This window comes from Prionailurus bengalensis, chromosome B3 (genome assembly GCF_016509475.1).
Source record: "Prionailurus bengalensis isolate Pbe53 chromosome B3, Fcat_Pben_1.1_paternal_pri, whole genome shotgun sequence".
Lineage (NCBI taxonomy): Eukaryota > Metazoa > Chordata > Mammalia > Carnivora > Felidae > Prionailurus > Prionailurus bengalensis.
Window position 1 is genome coordinate 9,809,991 of NC_057355.1, and position 26,138 is coordinate 9,836,128.

The 26,138-nt window shown below is 56.9% G+C and overlaps 1 protein-coding gene and 1 long non-coding RNA gene across 2 annotated transcripts in view; one reads left to right on the forward strand and one right to left on the reverse strand.

Moving 5' to 3' along the window:
* KLHL25 (kelch like family member 25) overlaps positions 1–25,421 on the forward strand; it is a 34,371-nt gene extending 8,950 nt beyond the window's left edge. Inside the window, exons 2-3 of the mRNA XM_043554728.1 lie at positions 15,948–17,752; positions 23,692–25,421. Of these exons, the coding sequence (XP_043410663.1) occupies positions 15,959–17,728 (1,770 nt within the window). The 5' untranslated portion in view covers positions 15,948–15,958 and the 3' untranslated portion in view covers positions 17,729–17,752; positions 23,692–25,421. The remainder of the gene's footprint in view (positions 1–15,947; positions 17,753–23,691) is intronic.
* Positions 8,298–10,325, reverse strand: LOC122468257. Its single transcript, XR_006293175.1, has 2 exons — positions 9,726–10,325; positions 8,298–9,503 (listed from the first exon to the last, which is right to left on the reverse strand). It is a non-coding gene; the product is annotated as an uncharacterized LOC122468257 (long non-coding RNA).
* Positions 25,422–26,138: the final 717 nt, after the last annotated feature.

The following is a 26,138-nucleotide window of genomic DNA, read 5'->3' on the forward strand; positions in this document are numbered from 1 at the left end:
TCATTAATTATATCTACAGATTCCTTTGCCACATGGGTGACAGTGGCACGCATGCCATGTAGGTCGCAGGAGCAAAGCCAGGGGCGGAGATCAGGGGGCAAGCCATCTTTGCCACAGGGCTCATGCCACCAGGGGCCACACGGACAGTATTAAGAACAGCAGTTCTCATGAGCTGAGTAAATGTTGTGTGCCCTGTTGTGCTAAGCTCTTTACCTGGATTCTCTCCTTTAAAAAAAAAAAAAAATTCAATGGTTTTGCGAGAGCAAGAAAGAGAATGACAGAGCATGAGCGGGGGAGGGGCAGAGAGAGAGAGGGAGACACAGAATCCGAAGCAGGCTCCAGGCTCCGAGCTGTCAGCACAGAGCCCGACGCGGGGCTGGAACCCACAAACTGCAAGATCATGACCTGAGCCGAAGTCGGACGCTTAACTGACTGAGCCACCCAGGCATTCCCCACCCCACCCCCCTTTTTTCTTTTAAACGTTTATTCATTTTTGAGAGACAGAGACGGATGGATTCTCTCCTTTAATCCCAGGATAGTACGTTCACAGAGGGACAGTTCCTTTCACCCCCATTTTCCAGATGGAAAGCCGAAGATCATGGAATATAAATATCTGGGGTACAGACAGCAGTACTGGGCTTTGCCACCAGAGGCTTAGAGCCAGCCTAGCCACCTCATTGGCCTCTCCAGTTTGATTCCTACAATTTATGAGACACCGTCCAGGGCAGGGTTGAGGGCAGGGCAGAGCGCTTTCCCATGTAGCACTTAAGATATTTAAACATGAAAGCTGTCAACCATACTGCAAGTTAATACAACAGACATCAGGAACATCTCACCTGGGTTTGACAGATGTCTGGACCTTTCTGATTCTTATTCAGTGGGTATTGTGGCTTATCCACTTTCCGTTGAGCAGTATTTATTGAGCATCGCATACATTCTAGGCAGCAGAGATGACACAGAATACTGTCCTGGAGGAGATGGAAATTAAAATAAGGGCACAACACACAATGACCTGAAGGAATAAGAGTGCCGGACAAGAAACATCACAATGCTGTAGGAAAGGGTCCACGGGTATCAGAATGTCAGCTGCAGGAAAGAAGACAAAAATGTGTATTTACCATGGCCACATCCCTGGTACATAGTACAGGGCCCTGCACATAGTGGGTACTCAGATTACTTGTCCCGTGAATTTTTTGAGCATCATGTATATGCAATCCCCCTACATATCAGCCAGAGAAAGGCGTGACAGTGACATGAGGTTTCATGGAGGAGTTGAGACTTGGCAGGAGAGCTGGAAAGGCCAGCCTGTATCTGCATGAGGCAGGGAGAGGGGCTGGGGTGGGCGACGAAGCTGGAGGGGGAGACAGGCTGGCCAAGGCTTGGATGTCTAACCCTCACTGAAGGTTTTTGAACAGGAGAGATTGGTGGTCAGGAGCAAAGCATTTGGCCTCAGATTGCTGGGCATGGGAGAGGCCGGGGCCTCTCGTAGCCCAGCCTGCAGAGGTGAAGGCCTCACCTTATCTCCAGCATAGAACCAGTGACACAATGGACCGGGAAGGAAGATTTAATAGAACTTGGTGGCCAAACGATGTGCTAAAAATGTATATGAGTGAGTCGTGATTTCTGGGCACCCGTGCATTTGGCTATAAATATACACACATATGTAATTTCAGGAGACCAAGAACTATCAGCTGCAAAGCCCAAGGGCAGCAGCCCATGCGTGGCCCCTGTACTTTGCTATCTGAGGCCCTGCCCAGTACAAGGTGCCCCAATCTGTTATTTTGGGGGGAAAGGAGGGGGTCCTGTGGTAAGAAAAAAGTGGCTGGTAGTGAAGGGAGGAGCAGGGCAGGTGGGGAGGCCAGCCAGCCCTGGGTTAGAGGGCACTGGCCCATGTGACTGCTCCTCCATGCAACAGGCAGGGGACCAAGACCAGCAGGGACAGGCGGTTCAGTGTCAGTCACCCCCTGCTCGCCGCAGAAATTTTCCTCTGAGTTCTTCCCAAAAAGCATGGCTAATGTGGAGGGTAAGGGAATTCTGCTAACCCGGTGTTCTAAAAGTGTGGTCGGGAGGATCCCAGAGTCTCTTTTTGGGTCCACAAGGTCAAAACTGTTTCCATGGCAATGCCAAAGTGTTACTTGCCTTTTCCACTGATTCAGAGCACATAGCTTAGTGAGCTGATGTTTTCCCAGTGACCATTGCACGGTATTACCGAACAATGTGGAACAGTCCATTCAAAGTGTAGGGTAGACCAGGAGGTCGTAATGTCAGAGTACAAAAGTTCACTGACTCAGGCTCAGGTTCCACACCGCAGTGAATCTCTAGGAAACTACCACTTGTCAGGTCTTGGTGTGGTATCCAAGAAGAATATCCTAAATTATCTGAAAAGGCTCTTGCAGTCTCCCTCTTCTAACAACCTGTCCCCGTGAGGCTGGGTTCTCTGCACATTCTTCAGTGGAAACGTTTCACAGCAAACAATGCAGAAGCAGATATGGGGATCCAGTCAGTATTCTCAATTTAAAAAAAATTTTTTTTAAGTTTTTTTTTGAAAATAGATTTATGAAACACAGTTGTTATTTATGTTAACATATAATGGTTGATTGTTTTTTTCTAATTTTTTTTAATGTTTATTTTTGAGAGGGGGAGAGACAGAGCGTGAGTGGGGGAGGAGCAGAGAGAGGGAGACACAGAATGTGAAGCAGGCTCCAGCCTCCGAGCTGTCAGCATAGAGCCCGACGCGGGACTTGAACTCATGAACTAGGAGATCATGACCTGAGCCGAAGTCAGACGTCGAACCGACCGAGCCACCCAGGTGCCCCTGTTGTTAACTAATACACATTTTAAGTTTTTTTCCCGGTTTTAATTTTAAAACATTTAAAATTTAATTTTGATAACTATCAATAGGCAAAACCACATAAAGAAAAGCCCCTTAGGGTCCTCAGTCATTTTTAACTTGTAGAAAGATCCTGAGACCAAACCGTTTGAAAGCACTGTGCTGCCCCATGCACCTGTAAACCGGGAGCTGAGTACCAGGCCATGAGCCCAGCTCTCAGTACTAAAGGCTCTCAGCCTTTAGCCCCCTCAGCGATCCTGTGAGGTTGTGTGATTATTTTCATCTCCATTTTACAAATGTGGAAACAAAGGCCCAGAGCATTTGAATACCAGTCACAGGTCTTACAGCACAGTCGTGGCAGTGCCAGCTAGAGGGGAGGCCCCAGACCTATGTGGCTGCTCTCCAGGCAAGGGGGAAGGCAGGTCCCTGAGAGAAAGCCTGTGACACAGACCTGGTGTGTCCCCAGGTCATCCACTGTCCTCTGCAGCTGGCAGTCTTCTGGCTTACTAAGCCCATACGCTTCCTCCTTTCCTGAAGCCCGGGAGGGAGGATGCAGGTCTGCTAAGTGCAGCAGGGGTTCTTGAGAAATCAGGGGTTTTCATTTAAAATATGCTCTTCCATGGGGCGCCTGGGTGGCGCAGTCGGTTAAGCGTCCGACTTCAGCCAGGTCACGATCTCGCGGTCCGGGAGTTCGAGCCCCGCGTCGGGCTCTGGGCTGATGGCTCAGAGCCTGGAGCCTGTTTCCGATTCTGTGTCTCCCTCTCTCTCTGCCCCTCCCCCGTTCATGCTCTGTCTCTCTCTGTCCCCCAAAAAAAACCAATAAAATAAAAATAAAATAAAATAAGCTCTTCCATTCTGCTGTACGTACCCAGTATTTGTAGCCAGGAAGGTTCTTTGTCTTCGTAAATAGCCCCCATTGTGCCATTTGAGCAGGGACTTGGGAGCAAAACAGGTTTGAATACTGAAGATGTGTGTGCATTTTTTGTTTTTATCTTCTGTGAGCCTCAGTTTGCCCATCTTTACAATTGGGACCTTGAAGATGTGTCTTAAGGATTAAGTAAAAGGATGCATGTAAAGCACCCGGCACAAAGGCTCACATATGACAGGGTTTTGAAAAAGTGATACTGTATCTGGCATGGAATTCAGCAGGTTCAGAGGGGTACGGGGTTTCCACTGTTCTCCCCAGCGCACTAATGTTTCTTACACAGCCTGCCGGAGATAGTCCTTGCACGTATACACGGGTGTGTGTATAGCATGTTTCTGTGTGTGTGAGCATAGGCAGTCTGGTTTCTTATGTAAATATATATATATATATATATGTATGTATGTATTTGGGGGCGCCTGGGTGGCTCAGTCAGTTGAGTGTCTGACTTTGGCTCAGGTCATGGTCTCACAGTTTGTGAGTTCGAGCCCCACATCGGGCTCTGTGCTGACAGCTCAGAGCCTGGGGCCTGCTTCTGATTCTGTGTCTCTCTCTCTCTCTGCTCCTTCCCCGCTCATGCTCTGTCTCTCTTTCTCTCTCTCTCTCTCTCTCTCTCTCTCTCTCTAAACATTGAAAAAATAATAAAAAATTTTTCTAAAAAAGTATATATGTGTATATATTGGGTTGCATACTGTTCCACTCGATGAATGTACCCAGGTGTATTTGACTAGGGCTCTTATTTATGAATATTGAGTTGTTTCCAGCCTTTTGCTTGCAGCCAAAGGCCCATGTGCAAGTAGGACTGAAGGTGAGGTTCCTTGGAGTGGAAATGCCGGGCCGAGGGCACCTGCAGCTGTCAGTTTGAAAGGTACTCCGAATCGCTCTCCGGCTCCACGGAGAAGACAGAGCTGCATCCTGGGCCTTGGGAATTGAACGGCACTCAGACTGCAGTTGCACAGCAGCACTGACAGCCTGGAGAAGAATGAACAGGGGGAAGGACCCACACCAGGAAATGGCTAGCGCTTTACTCTTGGCGTTTTTTTATTTTCCTGTTGTATTCTTCTCCATTTGCCGCCAAGACTCCAGGTGGCTCGTTGAAAGTGATATCTAGGCCAGAGTGCTTTGAGCGGCTCCATCTGTGGGACTCTGAACCTTTCGAGGGACCAGACAGGAAAAGAGACTGCCTCCCTCTGGGTCCCCAGCCCCCGCTCTGTTTGCTGAGGGCCAGGCTAATCCTTCTGAAGAGGGAGGAGCCCGGGGTCATGATGCAATGTTTGCTTTGGAGGGGACTGTTCTCTCTGCCCCCTTTGTTTCTCCCTGTGTCACTCTGGATAAGTGAAAGGAAACCAGTTATTTCAACAGATGGGTGAGCCTGAGTGCCGAGTTCTCTGTCCCCTCTCTGATTAGAGCAGTGGTATCCATTACATTGGCCCTGATCCCAGCTGGAGCCAACAGCCAGACCTGCAGACTCCCGGCTTCGGGGGCCAGAGATGGTCCAGGCGGCCCCACCGAGCTGAGGGGGGACAGGATATGGCAGAAGAAGCTGAGTGGTAGCTTCTGTCTGCCCTGCCCTGATGAATTTGGAGGTGTCTACACCACCCACCCACCCCCACCCCCCCACTTAGCTGAAAGAAGTCGCCTTGTTGCAGGGGTGGGTTAAGCACGGCAAACAGAACTTTTAGGACTTTGTGACATCAAACATCTAGAATTCTTCTCCCAAGATTGTATCTCAAGAGAATACCAGTAATTCAACATAAGCAGAGATGTGATTTGTTTGATAGAAATTTTAGAACTGTGGATGAATGACTTCCTAAGTCATAGTTGTTCTGCATTTCACAGACACCAAAAGTTACATGTGACAACCACACAGACGCTGGGCCGTTTCATGAGGGAGCCCGGAAGACTGGGTGCCAGGGCCTGCACCCCACGGGCACTCAATCCACCTTTGTTCAGTAGTGAGTGAAGGATAGGAATATGGAAACTGTGTAAATCGGTAAAAAGAATGTAAAATAACGTTCTGTAACTGCAACAATGTAAAACGTTTGGGGATAAAAGGCAAAAATGAGCCAACACAAAAATAGTTACTCTGTTCGGAGACTGGCTTAACCTTGTCACCTTCCCCCAAAACTTTCTTAGAACTTCTCCCCCTCCTCCCCGATTCTCCTTACCCTCCCATAAATGTTAATACCAGATATAAGTCTGTGTGCTGTGCACATATGCTTTGTATATAAAAACAACAAGATCTTTTCCACCTCCCCCCGCCCAAGAATGAGGTTTTGCCCCCCGCAGGGCAGTGTCCCCAGCCATCATCTCCCTCCCCCCCACCACCCTCATGAAAATGCCTGTGTTCTGGGTTGACATTCCAGGGGATTTGCGTCTTTTGTATCTTGTGCTTTTCAATCCTACATTGTCTTGTCAGTAAAAATGATTGAGCTCCTGGGTGTGCCCCTTGGCCTGTCTAACTTGGTCCATGGAGCTCACACTGAGAAGGCAGGGCTCTGAGCAGAGAACAGGGTGCTGAGCACCGTGGCCGTGGCTGCTGTGGGCTGGGTACGTGGCCCACACAGCCCCTCCTGAGGGTTCACTTCTCTCCTTAGCAAGATGGCTTCTCTGAAAGAACAAAACCTGGCCGGTGCGGAGCTGACAGAACCCTGACCTTGTCTTTGAGCAGCTAGACACAGCGTGGGGGACCATTAGATCCTTTCCCTGAGGTGGCCTTGCTTAGCCAGGTGTCCTCATCTGAACAGGACCCAGAAAATGACCCTAGAGGCCGCTTTCGCACTAGGACCCTTTGCCACCCACAGGAGAAAAGTTGATTCATTACCCGCGTTGGGTGTCTCGGAGCACGGAGGCTTCATTCTCCTCGAGATGGCGCTGTTCCAGGTGCGCAGAAGGGTTGACAAGGGTTACTCCAAGGGGGATATGGAGAAGGGTGTCCAGTGGCTGGAGCCCCGGGCTGTGGCCCCCAGAGCCTCTCTTCTGTCCCTTTGGTGTGTGGAAAGAACGATACAGATCTGGGCTCACAAAGCGCAGAGGTGGGAGCTCTTTGCCCAGCGTCCCTCCCGTGAGGTGCAGGTGAGGGTTGGACATAAGGCCGTGGTGAGGGTTGCACGCGTTCACACAGAAAGCACTTGGAGCAGCGCCCGCAATGGAGCAAGTCCTTGATAGCTGTAACTTAGTGCTGGTGGAACTGTCACTGCCGCTAATCTCGGAGCTCCCGTTCCCACGTGCAGGTTACTGAAACAGTGGGGCAGGTGGCAGGATTGCGCCTCTGCCCCTCGTGGGTGAGTGAAGCCATGTGCCTGGTTTGGGCCAAGGAGATGGGAGCGAAAGAGGTGTGTGTCTTCCAGGCCGTGTGCGGAGTTCCCAAGCGCCCTCTCTCTTCCCTGTGGCTTACTGACCGGTGACGGGGTGCTGCTCTGTCATCTGGGTCCCTGGGGCCGATAGTGATGACAAGGACACTCTTCACACTCACCCCCCACCACCCCCGAACCATGATGCAAGTGGTATGAGCCAGAGAGAAATTGCCGTCCTCCGAAGCCTCTGAGCTACGGGGGTGTTTGTTGATGCTGCAGAACCTGGCCCATCCTGATTAAAGTGGACAGGCCTGAGCGGGCCGGGCGTGATTGGGGGACCACCCCTTCTGTGTGCGACGCCCAGCACGGCAGAGGCCCCTGGTGATCATGCGTTTCGTCTGGCTCCCTTCCTGACCAGAACTCTCTACCGTTTGCAACAAGTGTTGCTTCATCGTCCAGGAGGGTTGCACAGCCTTGACCCCTCACCTCCTGTCCTGTGCCTCCTCTGGGAGGGGCCTATTCCCCTGGGTAAACGAGCGCAGAGCAACCTCCCGAGCCCTTCCCCAGAGGGTAAGTTTGCACACTAGCAGAGTTGGCCTCCACTTCGGTAGGTCTATCAGCTTGTAATAAGAGCACGGCCTCCTGGCTAGCAGAGGCTGCAGCAGCCTGGATCCCGGCTCAGTCTTGGAAGCCAAAGAAGCTGTCCTTCCTCAAGTGTGCTTAACCTGAGGGAGCACCGAGGGAAAAGGCAAGAGTACGTGGAGAAGGCGCTGAAGCCATTGCCCACCCTCCGGGTCTCCTGGGATCCCCATCCCCTTCCAGGCTTTGGTTGCAGGTGGACGGGTGGGCCTTAGGACTAACCGCCCACCACGGGGCACTGTAGGGGAGGCACTGTGGCACTGGTGATCAAGACCTCAGATAGCAGGCGAGAAGCGGGTTGTCCCGCAGTGTGTGGTCTGTCAGAGGTGTGGAAGGCAGTTGGAAATCTGCCCCGTGAGATGAGCTCAGGGGCGAACCGATCTGCTCTCTGCCTTTCCTGGGGAGCCATCCGATGCAGAGTCATTTGGGTACCACCAAAAGAGGAACCTCATTTGTTACTAAGTGCTGGGTGAAGCAACACCCTCACCCCTTCCCTGAGCCAGGCTCTGTTCTCGAACCACCCTTACAGCCAGCCCATTCCCCTGCAGGAGGGATGGGGTGAGGCTGTGGGCTGGCATGGGGCAAAGTTGCATCCATCTGACACGAGGCGTGTTACACAATTATCATGACTTTACTGCAGGATTGGAATCTTGCACAATAAAGAGATGGAAAACAAAATCAAAATACATACACACACAAAAATACAAATAATTCTAATCCTTTGCATTTTAAATTAAAAACAGGGTACCTACAGGGCACCTGGGTGGCTCAGTCAGTTAAGTGTCTGACTCTTGATTTCGGCTCAGGTCATGACCTCACAGTTCGTGGGTACAAGCCCCACATCGGGCTCTGTGCTGACAGCACGGAGCCTGCTTGGGATTTCTCTCCCCTTCTCTCTGCCCCTCCCCTGTTTGAGTGCATGCTCGCTCTGTCAAAAAAATAAAAAATTTTTAAATAAAAATAATAAAAAGGTACCTACAATTTTTTGAATGTACATAAAGTTTTATTACTTGCTTAAAGAAAGGACCATTGAAAGGCAGAGGCTTTTAGGGAAAGGGCCCTTTGTGTGATAGTGCACTCGTATCTGGAATGATCTGCGCCTCTGATTCGGTTACCCTGGTCATACTGATTTGCTTTCAATTAACAATTAGATTTGTGTGCTCTACAAGGGTGCTTAGTCTGCTTTCCACTTGGCAAGGGGAAGAAGGATACCCCTGCACCCTGCAGGCTCCCTGAGGTGCTTGGATCCCCAGACGTGGGGGTGGGGTGGGGCAGGCATCTGGGCCGCAGCGTCACGCGTCAGTCCCGAGATCCCTGCCTGGGAACGGGTGTTGAATCACACAGCCCTGCGCTTATGTGGTGTTTAATAGCATTTAACTCCTTCCTTTTTCACAGACCTCACAGGCTTGACAGAAACCTTTAGCGTTTTTTTTTCTGATCGCAACAATATCATATAATCATTTAAAAAATCCGAACAACCTAAACACGAATAGACCGTGAGCACTGCCTTATTCAGAGCAAAGCAGAGGGACGCCCAGCTGGCTGTCAGTGGAGCGGGTGCCTCTAGATCCCGGGGTCGTCAATTCAAACTCCACGTTGGGCGTAGAGCTTACTTACAAAACAAAATGAAACCAGAAAGCAGAGGGTAGGGATGGAGTCAGGATCTGGAGTGTCTGCTCCGTTCTTTGTTCAGCAGACGTGGTAGTAACAGCAACAATACTGGAACAGCTGGCCGTGTGAGCATATGCTAGAGGCCCAGGCCACTGGAAGCGCGTGTCGTGTACTGTCTGGTTTGTCACTTGCTTTTAGTGTCACTCTGTGGTTGAAACAGACCCAGGGAGACAAGTGAACTTTCCCAGCGCCACACGGTCATGGCTGTGGCCTTCAGGGACCCCGTTCTCTCTGCCCTCCCTGAGGAACCCTGATCTTCCCTCCAGGCCACTTTGTCACAGCCGTCAGAATGCCGCCACCAGAGAGGCATCTGCAGAATACTTGCCTTCTCTCCCCACCCCCAGGCCCCCTCCCACCTCGCTCGCACCTTGGCCTTTCTGTTACGTGTGTCTTGATCTCGACCCCGAGATCAAGAGTGAGAGCCACCATCTTGATTTGGTTTGGGCCTTCGATGTAGCCTGGCCTCCAGCAGTTGCTCAGTCAGGATCTGTCTCAGGGTTTGAGGTTGGGTGATGCGTGACCTTTGCAGTCACTGAGGCCAGTGTCTGGGGCCCCGGTTCCGACTTGCTGGCAGGGGCCCACCTGCTGCAGATGGGCTGTCCAAGGCGACTTCCTCACTCGCGTGTGTGGTGCCTGGGCTCCCGTGGCCAGAAGGGCAGGGGGAACGGCCGGGCTGCCCTCCTCCACGTGGCAGGCTGCCGTCTCCTCGCGGTGTGGTCAGGCCTCCCGTTGTCTGGCTTCTCCTGGAGGGGGCACTGCAAGAGTGGAAGCTGCCAGTGTCTGAAGGTCTGGGCCCGGAAATGGGCACAGCGTCTCTCCGGCTCCCTTTGGTCGGTCACAGAACCTGCTCAAAGGGAGGGGACATAGATCCCGCCTGTCAGTGGAAGCCGTGTCACAGTTTGTGGGCATCTTTAGTCATCCCCCAGCCCCACGTGACTGTGCCCCTACCTGTCGGCCTGGCCTTTCTCTTCCCTCAATGGGCCAACCTTGTTTCTGCCCTGCCTTTGTGTCCGCAGCCCTGCCACCTGGAAGCGTCCTTTCCCGTCGTCATAGCCTGGCTCATTGGTTAAGCTTCATCTCACGTGTCCCCTCTTCACAGAAGCCTAAGTGACCCCACCATCTTCTTGTCACTGTGACCTACTGCTGTTTTGTTTCCTCACTGCTAGTCTGTCTCCGCCTCCCACACCGCAGGCCCACAGGGACAGGAACCTGTCTCTGTCCGTCCCTGTCTCCCACGCCTGGTACGTAGCACGTGGGGATTGTTTGGGAAGCTTATGGTTGATGAGTGAGTCAGAACCACATTACCTGCAACCCCCCGGCGGGGCCCTGGGCTTTCCCGCTCCCTCTGGCCCTCCCCCCCGCAAGGAGCAGTAGCGTTGACATCCTGATTTTGAGGAACTCGGGCCCCTGGCAGGTGGAGGGAGGCAGGGAGGAGGTCGGTGCTGCGGCCAGATGGAGTCGGGCTTTCTGGACAGTGGCAGCAGTTTGATCCTGTGGCGCATTTCTCCCTGGGAGTGGGGGCCTTCAGCTTCCTGTGGCTGGAGAACAGGCAAGTTTCTTCTGCAGGTCTCACCACTGGCTACTTTGTTTCCTTGTGTGTTTCTTCAACTTTCCAAGGGTGATGGGAGAAATGAGCCGGGCACATTGTTGTTGGGTGCACTTTAACTGCTTCTGTGCAGGTGAGGATCGCAGTGTGAGCAGAAGTGTGGTCTGAGGTGGGTCAATACCTCTTAGCAGGATGAGAAATTGCTCGTTTGGAGCATGGCTATTACTTCACGTGCCTTAAATCCATCAAAGCCCAGGACAACGCTTAGGTAGTCAGAGTAGTTCTGTGATACAGCATGAGAGCGTCTGATTTATCGTGGCCCCCGAGGCAGGGAGCCAAGGAGGCTCTGGGCAGACACGCTTTTGGGCACACACACTCTGGCACGTTCACCCTTCCCGCCACTGGCCGGGAGCCTGTGTCCTGCACCCTGCGTATCCTCCACCCTGCGTGGGGCTGCCTGTGTGACTGGTAGTGAACACGGAAAACCATCTCATACAACCCGTTTTTGGTGTGCGGGGGGTGCCCTCCCTGCAGGTGGAGAAGGTAGAAGACCCCTTAGCAAGGAGAGCAGCCCCTGGTCACTGACCCCCAGGAACTGATGTGCAGTGAGTGCTCGGACTGCTTGCGGCTCTAGGTGACAAGGGACGGAAAGCCCTCTCGGAGCAGAAGGGCAGCCTGGCCGTGGGCTCTGCCTCCTCCGTGCAGCTCCCGTCCTGGGTGGCACGGCCACCGACCACTCCCGCCCCTGCCCTGCCCCAGTGCTCTTGGCACCTCTACCTTCCCCTGCAGTTCAGGAAACATCACAGACAAGAGTCTGCTTGGCCCATCGCGGTGGCCGGTAGGATTGCACACGGATCGGGCTCCACTCTCAGGGCCAGGGCCCGGTGATCTGCCGCTTTGGCCAGCCGGGCCCAAATGCCCAGCCTCGGGTTCTGCGAGCGCTGACCCGAGCGAGGCTGTGAGTGTCCACCGCACGCGTCCATCGTGGCGGCCCCCTCAAGTGCCTTCTCCAGCCCAGCCTTCGTCTTCTCTGGGGCGGCTGGACGAGCGCTCAAGGTGAAGGGGATTCCGTGCACTGTATGCGTCTCCAGGCTTCGTCATGAGCAAAGGCGGGGTTCATTCAATCAAGTCGAGTGACCACTCTGTGCCAGGTCCCACTGGGTGTTGGGGTCGCATCAGTTGGCCCCACCCGTGGTGTCCACCTTCAGCAGGTTGGGGAGACTGGGGACGAACGCATATTAACATAGCAGTGGGTGCTGTGAGGAAGGCAGAATTGGGTGAGGTGTGGAGAGGAGGTGACCCCAAAAGGTGGTCAGGTCACTCTCTGAGGAGGTGATGGGGTGGGCCATGTAGACAGGCAGGGGAGCATTCCAATCCGAGGAGGAACCTGTGAAAAGGTCCTAAGGCCCAGTAAGAAGTCCGGTGTGGCCTGAGGGGGCGAGCGAGTTGGGAAGTGGCAGGATGTGATGACAGAGGGGTAGCCAGTGAGGAAGGGTCAACTCAAGTGGGACCTGGCTGCCACGGCGAGAACTTAGGGTTTCACTGAGGGCGCTGGGACACCCCTGGAGGGTTTCGAGGTGGGCGTGATGGGATCATCACTCTGGTCTCTGGATGGAGCACAGATAGTGGAGAAAGAAGCAGAAGCCAGTCAGGGGTTTCCAGAGGTCAAGGGAGGGACAGAGGTGGGGATAAGGATCAGACTCGGGGCTCACTTAGGAGCCACAGGACTTGGTGGGGGCCGGGTGCTGGTGCCGGGGAGGGTCGAAGGGAGCCTGGGCATTTGGCCTGAATAAGAAGGAGCATGCTGGTGCCATTTCCCGTTTGCCTGGCCTGGGGAGCAGCGGGTCTGGAGGAAATGCTGAGGGCTCTCCTGGATGCGTGACGGTCAAGGCGAGCCGCTTCCAGATGTCCTGTGGTTGAGGTGAGGGGCCCGACACAGGGCGAGTAGCACCCAGGGCCTCTGGCTCTTAGGCCGGTCCTCCCACGCCGGCCAGCCCAGAGCAGAGGCACAGCCCTGGGGATCCTCAGGGACCTGGGTACAGGTTTGCAGCTCACATGATTCCGTTCCTGTGTCTGGGCCTCAGCATCCTCATCTGTAAACTGGGGTGATGAGACCCTCCACCTTCTGGAATCACGATGCTTCTGGGATATCACCTCACAGACCGGGGCAAGTCCGTGCATGACTGATGGCTGCTGTCTCTGGGAGGTTGGCTCAGATGCAGGCACTGCTCACAAGGAGGTGGGACAATCTGAGGAAACAGCCGGGCAGGTGCCTCTGCCCTCGGCACGGAGGTGCCCAGACAGGCAGCCATCTGGGGGTGGGAACCTGCTTGGGTGTGTACGCCCATCCCTGGCTCTTTGCCTGTGCGGGGAATTTGCGTCAGCGGGCAGGCATCTTGGTGCTAAGCAAGACATCAGTCAGCTCTGGGGCCCTGGGCTGCCCACTCAGCACTGGCCTTGTCACCACTTGACCTCATTCCCAGGGCAAACGTGGCTGCTCTGTGTGGGTTTGCCCTGCCTTTTGATGCTTTCTCATTCTTTGAGTCCTGCTTTGTCCCGTCCTTAACCCCCTCCGTAGGGAGTCTCCACCTGGACCTGAGTTGGAGTCCTTGGGGCCACACCCCCAGCGTGGCGCACAGGTCAAAGGCCATCGCTCCTGTTCAGCCCAGACACAGTGGGGACGGGATGGATAGAGTCAACTCAATGAACGTCCATGTTTGGGAACATGTCTGTGAACAAGATTCGGGGAAACATGGTGCAGGGTCCGGAATTCAGATCTGGGGTATGTGCCAAGCTGCCAGGAAAGCCTCAGGGGGCTAAGCCACCGAGGCCTCCCGATCCCCGTGCCACCCAGCCCCAGGGCCAGGCTGAGAGGTCACGCTCAGTAAATACTTGCCAACAGCTGAGTGCCCCTGAGACCTGAGCAGGACAGGGACTTCGTTTTACAGAAGAAGACACCGAGCTGCAGGGAAGGGGTGCCCCAGGATGACGATCGAACAGGAACTATCCTGTCCAGCCTTGGCCCACCTCTCTTACTCTTGTGCTGGCTGCACCCCCCATCCCCGTGGGCTCACCTCATGACCCCAGAGCCCAGTGGCTGGTGTGCACAGCGGTGTCTCTGGTGCATCATCGACTCGAGGTCTGCCTGGAGCTTGGGGGCCAGAGCAGCAGAGCCAGACCCAGCCCGGGCCCAGGGAGCAGGGGCCTTGCCCAGGCAGCTCGGATCACGTCAGTTTGTGGTTTCCTTGGTTCTTTGCCAGGGGAGGAGTGAGGCAGAGAGACAGCACTGTACTTGGACACTAATTTACGATTTCACTGAAGCATGAAATCGCTTCCTTCCCTTACCAGATTATTACTTAAGCAGAAAATTGACTTGGAGTGGGGGTTGGGAGAATTATATACTTTTGAAAATTAAAAAGGAAAAAAGGCTAGATTTGGGGTTTTTTTTTTAACATTTTTTAAAGTTTTGGGGCACCTGGGTGGCTCAGTTGGTTAAGCAGCCAAATTCAGCTTAGGTTGTGATCTCACAATTCATGGGTTCGAGCCCCATGTCAGGCTCTGTGCCGACAGCTCAGAGCCTGGATCCTGCTTCTGATTCTGTGTCTCCCTATCTCTCTGCCCCTCCCCTGCTCACTCTGTCTCTCACAAATGAATAAACATTAAAAAAATTGTTTTAATATTTTTTAAGTTTTATTTATTTATTTTGAGAAATACCAAGAGAGCATGATCAGGGGAGGGACAGATAGAAGGAGAAAAAAAAAAAAAAAATCCCAAGCAGTTTCTGTATAGTCAGCACAGAGCCCAACGTGGGGCTTGAACTCACCAAACCATGAGATCATGACCTGAGCCAAAATCAAGATTCAGACACTTAACCGACTGAGCCACCCAGGTGCCCCTGTCTATTGGACTTTAATGAAGATGCCTTGGAATCCCGCACGTTCAAGTGTGTGACAAGCCCGTGTCTGGCCACACAGAGCAGCCTTCTGAGGGCCAAGTCCTGGGCGGGGCAGAGGAGGACACAGGAGGGAGGCAGGTGAGACACTCACTATGGCCCAAGATCCTGGAGTCGCCTGTAGGGCCTAGGGAAGCTCATTTGGAAGCTCAGTTGCTGAGGCAAATCTGGATTGCGTTAGTGGTCAGCATGCCCTACTGTCACCTGGACCTTTCTCGTGGCTTGCTTTTTGGGACCTCAGAATTGAGCCGGTGTCTTTCAGGTGAGCCGCTGGTCAGCCCAGCTTTGCCTTCAAACCCTTGCTCATCCCCACTGGGTCAGGAGGCCTCTGAAGACCCTGGATTTGGAGAATGTGTCTACACTGAGCCCTTAGGCTGTAGCGGTGGCTCTTGGGAACTTCCCAAGGGCAGGGTTGGTGAGGGACTCTGGCCAGCGCTGCTAGGAGCCCAGCTCAGCCCAGGTCCGGCTGGGAGCAGGGGGGTGGGGGAGGGGTGGTGGCATGTGAGGCTCTGCTCGGGCTCCATGGCTCCCTGGGCTCCTTGTTTCCAGTCTGCCACAGAAAACCCGGAAAGAATCAGCCTCCTTGGGCCTGTGGAGAGTAGAGATTGGGCTTGGAGCTGGAGGGCCCACATGGGGATCCTGGCTCCGGCACTTTGGGCAGCCAGCCACTCTGCTTCTCTGAGCCTTGGCTTCTCCAGCTGTAGAAACGGGCCACGGGAGCTTCGGCCCCAGAGGGCAGCTCGAGGGTGGGATGTGGCCCAGGGCACAGGCTACTTAGCACCGCCCCGACCTGCCATCTGCTTAGTGGCCCAGGGACACCATATTGCATGTTCTCTTGTCCCGGGGTGGGCAGCCACAGCTCACAGCCACCCAGACATGGCTCATCTCCAGGCCAGAGACGTGCGGTTCCACAGCTGGTCCGAAATCAACAAAAGCGATTTCTGAAGGGCAGAGGTCAGACCAGCCACTGCCACCCGCACGTTCCCTGGCCACGTGGTCAAGGGGAGGGGCGGAGCTGAGAGAGGAGGGGCTGAAGGGTGGGGAGCACAGGGCCAGCCCCTCTCACCTTGTGTGGCCTTGTCCCCTGGCAGGTCGCCTCAGCATGTCGGTCAGCGTCCATGAGACCCGAAAGTCGCGGAGCAGCACGGGGTCCATGAACATCACCCTCTTCCACAAAGCCTCCCACCCCGACTGCGTGCTGGCCCACCTCAACACCCTGCGCAAGCACTGCATGTTCACGGACGTCACACTGTGGGCAGGCGACCGTGCCTTCCCCTGCCACCGCGCCGTGCTGGCCGCCTCCAGCCGCTACTTCGAGGCCATGTTCAGCCACGGCCTGCGGGAGAGCCGGGACGACACGGTCAACTTCCAGGACAACCTGCACCCCGAGGTGCTGGAGCTGCTGCTGGACTTCGCCTACTCGTCCCGCATCGTCATCAACGAGGAGAACGCCGAGTCTCTGCTGGAGGCCGGTGACATGCTGCAGTTCCACGACGTGCGGGACGCCGCCGCCGAGTTCCTGGAGAAGAACCTCTTCCCTTCCAACTGCCTGGGCATGATGCTCCTGTCGGACGCTCACCAGTGCCGCCGGCTGTACGAGTTCTCGTGGCGCATGTGCCTGGTGCACTTCGAGGCGGTGCGGCAGAGCGAGGACTTCAACAGCCTGTCCAAGGACACCCTGCTGGACCTCATCTCCAGCGACGAGCTGGAGACGGAGGACGAGCGCGTGGTCTTCGAGGCCATCCTGCAGTGGGTGAAGCACGACCTCGAGCGGCGGAAGGTGCACCTGCCCGAGCTGCTCCGCAGCGTGCGGCTGGCCCTGCTGCCGTCCGACTGCCTCAAGGAGGCCGTCTCCGGCGAGGCCCTCCTCATGGCCGACGAGCGTACCAGGCTCATCGTGGACGAGGCGCTCCGCTGCAAGACCAAGATCCTGCAGAACGACGGGGTGGTCACCAGCCCTTGCGCCCGGCCGCGCAAGGCAGGCCACACGCTGCTGATCCTGGGGGGCCAGACCTTCATGTGCGACAAGATCTACCAGGTGGACCACAAGGCCAAGGAGATCATCCCCAAGGCGGACCTGCCCAGCCCCCGCAAGGAGTTCAGCGCCTCAGCCATCGGCTGCAAGGTCTACGTGACCGGGGGCCGGGGCTCCGAGAACGGGGTCTCCAAGGACGTGTGGGTGTATGACACCGTCCACGAGGAGTGGTCCAAGGCGGCGCCCATGCTGATCGCCCGCTTCGGCCACGGCTCTGCCGAGCTGGAGAACTGCCTCTACGTGGTCGGGGGACACACGTCCCTGGCAGGCGTCTTCCCGGCCTCCCCGTCTGTCTCCCTGAAGCAGGTGGAGAAGTACGACCCCGGGGCTAACAAGTGGACCATGGTGGCCCCGTTGAGGGACGGCGTCAGCAATGCCGCGGTGGTGAGCGCCAAGCTGAAGCTGTTTGTTTTCGGGGGGACCAGCATCCACCGAGACATGGTGTCCAAGGTCCAGTGCTACGACCCCTCGGAGAACCGGTGGAGCATCAAGGCCGAGTGCCCCCAGCCTTGGCGGTACACGGCGGCCGCCGTGCTGGGCAGCCAGATCTTCATCATGGGCGGTGACACCGAGTTCACGGCCGCCTCCGCCTACCGCTTCGACTGTGAGACCAACCAGTGGACGCGGATCGGAGACATGACCGCCAAACGCATGTCCTGCCACGCCCTGGCCTCGGGCAACAAGCTCTACGTTGTGGGGGGCTACTTCGGGACCCAGAGGTGTAAGACCCTGGACTGCTATGACCCCACATCGGACACGTGGAACTGCATCACCACGGTGCCCTACTCGCTCATCCCCACTGCCTTTGTCAGCACCTGGAAACACCTGCCTTCGTGAGGAGCACATGCAGGGCCCAGCCAGGTGAGCCGCCAGCACCCTGGGGCCCGGGCCCGGTCTGGGTCAGGGTCACTGTGTCCTTCCACCTGGGTCAGGGTCACTGTGTCCTTCCAGGGGAGGGTGGATGGGGCAGCAGGTGGCTGGGTGCTCCGGGACCCTTTTCCGGGTCTGGAGCTACAGCCTAGCTCTGCCCCTTGCTTGCAGTTGACCTTGGGCAAAGCATGTCAGCCCCCTGCCACGTGGAGACAGCCACCTCAGACAGGTGTGGTGCTTCCCAGACACCGCTGCACGTCAGAGTCACTGGGGTCCTCAGACAACACCACGTGGAGTTGAGGCCAGCCGGCCAAGTGCGAGGGCAGTCTCCACATAAGGGCATCCTCTTCACGGTCACAGTCAAGTACAGGGAAGGGATGCAGATTAAGGTCAGCCAAGGACAGAGAGGAACAGGGCAGGGTCCTCTCCCCACGCGGTCAGGATGGTGTCACTGTGCCCACATCAGTGGCTGACCGTACATACAGAATATTCCCCAGCCGGAAGGCTCACACAGGCTCAGGTGTCCAGGGTTTTTCCCGGGGCCCCATCACGTAGGCTCGACTGATGGCCCATGTGGTTACTCTGCCTCCAGGTCACCTGGTGCAGCATGACCCAGAGCCCCTTCCCTAAGTCACGCAGATGTGCCCACCCCAAATCCTGCCCTAGGTGGAGACAGTCTAATGGGTATGACTGATCATCTCCCAGAAGCCAGGGGCAAAGACCAGACCTCTTTACAACACGAATGCTAAAGCCCACACCACACCCCAGACCAGGCGACTCTAGCGTGTATCCAACACGTGAGCAGCACCCCGGGGACCTGTGAGGAACATGGATGATGGGCAGAGCACTCAAGGGGCCAGGGGGGTGCTGGAGCTGCGGGGCCAGGCCCCCGGTGGAGGCAGCGGGGCGCTCCTGTCCTGCGAGGTGGTGAGAGGCCACCTCAGCGCGGGCGGCATGCCGAAGGAGGGAACCGTGGCCGGGCAGGACGGCTGCAGAGCACTGCCCAAGGTACTGCTCCTACCCTTGTTCTCAGTGCCATTACTACAGGAGATCCTCACCCAAGGGGGAGGTGACACTGGATGCCGGGTGCTAAGGGGCACAGGTGCCCTTTGGGGGGATGGGAGGACACAAGGAGGGACTTGCCCGAGGCCTGAGGGCAGGTGCAGAGTCAAGTGGAGGGAAGGACCAGCTTATCCAGACCGGCCTCTTTGAGGGGCAGGGTCAGTGCCAGTCCTGAGGTTGGATCAGGGTGTCCCGAGCCAGCCTGTCAGGGAGCTCAGGAATTGGGGCTGGTGGGTTTGTAGACACAAGGGAAAGGTTTGAGTTCTGGTTCCATCCTCCTTGGTCAGGCCCTGGGGAAGCCAGGCTGTGTGTCCCAGCCCTTAGTCCTCCTCCTGGATCCCTCACACCTGGGACAGGAGCAGCAGGTTCTGGGGTGGGAGGCAGGGAGGCATGGGTCCCAGGGGCTCTGAGAGGCTGGGGCCTGGGGTGGGAGATCCCAGGCTCTGCCTCCGGCACAGGCCAGCTCTCCTTACCCAGGAGGGCTGGTGACCAGTCCCAGCTCTGAGGCTGACCCGGAAGCCTCTGCACCCCCCTGGCAGCTCTCTGGCAGCTCTGAGAAATCGGCCCTCAGGCCAGGTGCCCCCTTCAGTGCAGATCACAGAAACCCCCTCAGGAGCCAGCCTGGACCGAAAACCTAATTTGCTCCGTGACATGGCGGCTGCTGGCCTGCGTGCCGAAGGCTGTGCACAGCAGAGCGGTTCCGACTTCGCTGGGACTGCTCCTCCAGGCGAGCGGATGCTCCAGCCAGACCAGCGTGGCCGGGCCTTCAAGGCCTTGACGGGGACAAGCCAGGCAGGCCCAGGTCGCATCACCTCCTACGTCCAGGGTGTTCGGACCCCCAAAAGCCAGCCTAGATAGATGGGGGCTTCTGAGTTGTCCTGTTTTGTTTTAATCTACTCCCTCCCTCTTGGAGAGAAAAATCTGAGCGGCCCAAGTTGTTGGTCCCCTGGGGCATAAGCTTTAAGAGAATGGTGGTGCCTCCTGTCACCCCCCAGTTCCTGCACTCTGGGGTGCTCACCTGTGGAGCCTGAGGGCTCCTCCCACTGGTGCTCACCCCTCCCCACGGACCTGACCAGTGGTTCATCCCCGTGTGGGAGGAGGTGGGGGCAGGCCAGGGGACATAGTGAGCCCTTTACCTCTCCAGGAGTTTCCCCCTTTCCAGGGACACATCGTTCCTTGGTTCTGGCTCTTACTGGCTGCTTGACCCCGGTTACCTAACTCCCCTGAGCTCAGTGTTGCCATGTCAAACACAGGAGTGAAAATCGTGTTACTCACAGTATTTGAGAGTTGGCGCTTATGCAAGGCAGTGATGCAGAAGGATGGTGGCCGTGATGGTTTGGGGATGCTTTGGGCGGTGGGGGCCCTCTCCACGTCCCTGGGCTAGCCCCTTCTTCTAGAAGGGTCCATCGCCCATAGTCACGAGGCACGTTGTATGTGCACATCTGAGTGCAACAGGGGCCTTGTCCCTCCAGTCCGGCCCGGTCCGTGGTGGGGGTGCTGTCGTCAGCCCCATCTCCAGAAGGAGGAAGCAGGTGCAAAGAGGCTGATTGCCCAGGATGGAGCCGGTCCTGGATGGGACCGGAACGCCACGCTTGGGCCCTACCCTCCCAGAGCCACGCTGCCTGGTGAGACTGAGCAGCTCCAGCCTGCACGTTTCCCGAACTCCTGCACCAGCAACATCTGCATCAGAGGCAGAGGGCCTTTTTAGGCTTCAGCTCTTGTCCCGCATCCCAGCCATCTTTTTACGTGGCCCAGCAGCCCACCAGCCAGCCTCCCCGCAGTGCCTCTGGGGCCTGAGAGACGGCCCCTCCCGAGGCTCTGCCCTCCAGGCTGACCCTGGGTGGTTCCCGCGCCCTGCACTGCCCTGCTTCAGTTCAGCTCCGCCTGCCCTCGTCAAAGGCAGGGCGGACCTCCAGGACCAGCCCCAGTGTCCCAGCCAGATCTACATATGTGGGTGATGGCAGGCCCCCAGAGCCCGGGCTGGGTTACCCTGGGTTACTCACCAAGTGTAGAATCAGCCGCGAAAGTTCTTTTTCTCTCCCACTGAGTCCCCCTGCCCCCATCAAGCCCTTTAAAGGCACAGCCCTTGCCCTCATGTCTCCTCCCCTGACCCCCACCCAGCATGTCGTGCAGGCATCCAGGCCACCAGGAGCTCATCTCTGCACAGGCATTGTTAGGCCCCAGCCACTTGGGGTGTGGGGGCGGCGGGGCCTCCAATCCCAGCTCTGGGAAAGGCTGAGCCGGTTAGTCCCCCTCGGGGCCCCACGAGGGGCTCAGTCACTGCCACCAGAGGGCAATTCAGCACATTCTGTCCTGCCTTCAAAGAAATCACCACCGAGAGGAAATCCCAGAGCGCAGACCTACATGGACGGGCCTGGTGTATTGAGAAAGGTGCCCGGGCAAGAGTTCAGGCCTCTTGAAACACATCAGCTCCGTCTGTCTGTCCATGCATCCATCCATGCACCTGGACTCTTCACTGGGCTTGTGTTTACCAGGGTTGGCCCCATGCCAGGCCTGGGATCAGCACGCCAGCGCCCTCCCTTGCTGCAGTCCGGCAGGGCAAACCTGTTGTGTGCGGGCAGGGTGACCATTGACGCCCTGTCTCTGCAAGGTGGAGGAGTGTCCCCTCTCACAGATGAGGAGACTAGGCCTCAGAGAAGCACCTGCCAAAATTTGGGGTGGCCCATGGCTGTCCCAGTCTGGGGGCAGCTGTGTGGGCTGGGAGGGAATTCAGGAGCCAGCCAGTGTGGCTCCCCAGTTCCTCAGCCTTTCAGGGTGCCCCTAGGTGCAGTCTTGTCTTCAGCAACAGGGGACAGCCCAGAGGGGCCCCCGTTCCCCAGGTCAGGGTCTCATGGTGTGGGTGGCTCAGAGGTTTGGTTTGGGGCAGCAGTGGGGCCCTGCCTAGAGGGGAACAGCACCCTGCCCCATCTGCCTCATGTGTCCGGAGGGTGTGGGGCAGACAGGCCCAAGGTTTAGGTTTGCCACCTTAAGAGTATCTCGGGGTCCTAGAAGCCTCATGACCCAGCTTCTCGCTTGTGAAGGGCCTTTGCCAGCCCCGCTGAGGGAGCAGTGGCTGCTCTGCCTACCACCTGGGGAGTGCTGACCCCACAGAGCTCAAGTCAACCTTCTAGAAGCCTTGGCAGGGAGGGAGGGAAGGTATACCCCACTTGAAAGAAGAAAGCCCCACGGATTCCAGTGCTGGCTTGAATTTTTAAATGTTACTTGAGTCCGTGCAGACTGACAAGTAGGTAAAAGCCCCTTATGTGTGTAGTTCTTACACGGCTGTGCAGTGGACACGAGCATGCTGGTTAAATAGAACCAAAGCTCTAAAACCAAGAATGGCGTCATCATTCGTTGATGTTCTGCAGAGAGCGTCTTGCCTCTTTGCCTGTTGGCTGGAAGGACACGCAGGCTTTCTGGAGGGCTCCCCCTGCCCGTGCCAAGGGCTGGCTTATCTGTGCCTCTCCGGAGCCACCGTGACACCTGCTTCGGGCAGCTCATCATGCTGGCCAGACATCATCCGTGTCCCGGGCACAAATGGGCCTGCTTGGTTAGGGCCGCCTCTGAGCCCACGGCCCTTACGGCGCTGGCCAGAGGAAGTGGCATCTGGTGTTGAAATGGTGCGTGGACGAGCAGGACGCCCGAAAATCCTCCGGAGAACTCCCGGCCCCCTCCGCACAGGACTCCAGAGAACCTGCTCGTAGACTACAGCCTCACCGCTGTCCCAAGAGCTTCCTCTTCCTCTGCCTGCTGGCTCCAGCCAAGGGTGTCCCTTCCTGACACATGTCCACAGCCACATCTCCACGCGAACTCACGCAGGGTCATGCTGAGCTGTCGCAATGGGTTATGCTTTGAAGATGACCGTGCTGGCCAGCTGCTGGGTTCTCTTACCTGCTCCAAGGAGGTTCTGCACAAAGCCTTCCGCGTGCATTAGACCACATCATCCTCTCTGGGAGGCTGAGATCCATCCCCTCGTGTTCCCCAGGAAAAGCTGAAGCTCAGACAGCAGGCGCTGCATTGATTGGGAAGCTGGCGCTGGAGTGTGAGCTCGGTGGCCACAGGGTCACCCCTCATTCACCACCGTCAGCCACCACAGCCTATATCATGGCCCAGGTCGATGGGCTGCACAGTGAATGTCTGTCGAGGCCATGAATGAATGTGCTGGCTGCCACCCACAGCTGGCCCGTTCTTCTAACCACATGGCCGGCCCACCCCTGCCTGCCCCCTACTCTGTGACCAGGTCTACCCCCTCGCTGTTTCCACCTCACTGGCCTACTTTATTTCGATTTTCAAATGTGCCGGAATCCTACCTCAGGACCTTTGCACATGCCGTCCCTCCTGCCTGGACTGCTATTTCCCCCTCTGGCAAACTCCTGTCCATCCTTCACATCTCAGGTTAGCTTATTGCCACCTTCCCATACCCTCCACCAAAATAAAGTCCTGGTTCTTATCCATGATTTTTTGTTTTTCATGCACAGCACTTCCGTCAACTTGTGATTACTGTATGCACTTATTGGTACAAGCGTGCAGTGTCTCCCACCTAGGGGATGATCCAGGAGACGGCAGCTGTATTTCTTTGCCCTCCTGTCCCCCAGGGCCTAGTGTGGCACCTGCTGGCTCGTGGGTGTGCCGGGCATGTGGTTGGAGTGGCTGAATGGACAGGTGGGTAGTTCCCCTGTTCCAGGCGGGGAGACCAGGGCTCGGGGCCGCAGTGCTGGTAAACGAGAGAGCTGCCTTCTCATACCCAGGCCTTCTGTTCTCGGGCCCCTCATAGTGGCCTCTTGATTATCACTCTGTTCCAGGGTAGGACAGAACCATGTGGGCATGATTCATACTCTGTCTCCCTCCCTCCCTCTTTTCCTCTGCAGACTCCGTGTGTCTGTCCCCACCCCGCGGCCGCAGCCCTCACCGCCAGAGTGGCCCTGACCCTGTCTGCCACTGCAGGAAGCCCGGCCCGGCCCCACACCAGCACTTGAAGTGGCCGGAAGCCGGCCCCTCCGGCTCTGGGAGCAGCATTCTCGGGGCTGTTGTGAGCTTTAGACAAGGGAAGAGAAGCTGTCTCGAGAGCCCTGTGTGTCTGCCTGAGGCCTTGGCCTCTGTGAGGTGGTTTGCAGGGGAGAGGACCTTCCAGAGGGGCATGGACCGACCCCAGGACTCCCTCGGCCTTGGGGCAGAGACACATCCGCAGAGTCGTGGCCTGTTGCCGCAAACCCCGCTCGGGGGGCTGAGAAGAGCCCTGGGCGGGCTGGGGTGGGTGGCACCAGGCGGTCACACAGCACTGACAAAACAGCCTTTGCCTCGTCGCCCTGCTGTGACCGTAATGTCACCCAGCACGGGGTGTGTCAGGTCTCATGGAAGCCGGGTCCACCAGGACTGAGAGCAGAGCTACCTGGGAGAAATGAAGACACACTGTGTAGGGGGCAGAAACCCATAGGGTGACCTCATGGCACCTGCAGGACTTCGTTAGCAAATGGCCCCGAGACCCCCCAGCGTTAAAGCAGAAACCCTTGTGCGCCCCTCCCCAGGGTGGGGCTGTGCTCTCTGTGACCTCCCCACCTTCCTCCCAGTCAGGGCAGCTGTGCCAGGTGCAGAGGGACACTCATGCCCCATCGCAGTGGGACTCAGGGGCCTGTGTCCTGTTAGACGAGCGTGCCCTCAGGGGATGCCCCCCTCAGAGCCTGCCGGTCCCAAGAGGTGGCAATGACCCCATCATCTCCTGACAAGACCGTGAGGGCCCTTAGACCTGGAGCAGGTGTGAGCTGGGGACCCCAGGGTCACCTTAGGGCACCCACTCTGGAGCCCACCAGCATGGATGAAAGCAGCAAGGCCCGTGACCCCCGGCGTCCAGGTGGCCGGTTTGCTCCCTGAGCTGCAAAAGGCAAGTGTGGTCCCCGAGAGAACTGCCAGTCCTTCGCTCATTTCTCCACCTCCCCAGCCACTGGGTCCCTCACCGGCACATCCCCAGTATCTGGGGTTCTGGAGGGGTCAGCTTGCACCTGGTGTTCGGGCTTCTGGCTCATCCCTTGCCAGTCCCCGGGGCACCACTGGAGGGGGAAGGGGCCTGCACCAAACCTGTGACTTCCCCTGCCGCCTGCCAGCTGCCTGCTGTCCGCTCGGTGCTACTTGGCCGGTTCAGGACTGGGGCCCCGGAGCGGGCTGAACTGGTGGTGGGGCCACATCACAAAGCACTTGCTGTCTGTGGTCTCACCCTGCCCCCTCACAGGACCTCTGTGCTGCCGCTGGGCCTGTGGGCATCTCTCGGGGGCTAGGTTGCCCCCCACCCCGGAGCACCGGGCACTGGGCATCATCGATCGGCTGCCACTTGGGGAAAAGCTGGAAGCGGAGTGCGTTCCCGGGTCCCTTGGAGGCCACAAGCCCTTCCACAGCAGAGGCTGGCCTCCTTTGCTCCGGGAGACGGCTCCACCAGGGAGGCCGGGAAGGCGGGTGGCGGGGAAGCCGCCCGCCGGAGGCCCCGGGCTGCAGGACAGCCAAGGTGGAGTGACCACACTTCGCGCACAGCACAGCGGGCCTTGCAGTGGTGTGTCCCCCGAGTTGTGTTCCTTCTGTTTCTAACTTAATAAAAGAGCTGAGAAAAATCTTGAAATCTTGCTTCTTCCCCTGGGTGCTGGGACCAGTCTTCGGACCCAAGGCGCGGGCAGACTTGGATTTGGCCCCACTAGCTGGGGCTCGAAGTTACCCCCCACTCACTGGCGTCTGCCCCTCTGGTGAGTTGGGGGGTGCGGAGACCCCCTCCCCAGGGACCCTCCGGCACCCAGATGAGAGGTTCCTTTCCTCGGATTATTTCAGCAGCAGAATCCAGATTGCTTTCCTGAAAAGCCCCTGTGAGGGGAACTCTAAATGCACTCATCTCTGTGAGCCCCGGTCGAGGGGTAGGGTGGTGTCATCGCCCCAGGGACCAGCATTACTTAGCCCAAGGTGGCCTCTCTGACGCTCCCGTCCCCTGATGTCCCTTTATGAGCCTTCGCGGCTCATGTGAGCGAGGGGACAGGGCAGCGGGTGCTCGGAACCTCGGCGGTGTGCAGGCCCCCAGAACCCAAACTGACCTTTAACGGCATGAAGAGCTGGTTCAGATGCCCCAGGAGTGTCACAACTCATTTCTCACCAGGTTCAACAAGCATCACTTGAACTAGTGAGTCGATCTCAAAAAGATGGCACACTTAGAACAGCCGAGCAGAGACGCCCTCCCAGCTGCCTCCGCGGCCCCCAGGCACAGCCCTGGGAGGGACACCCAGCCCTCATACTGCCCACTCCTGCCCCTGTGGTGCAATGACAGCCAGCCACCTTGCAGGCATGA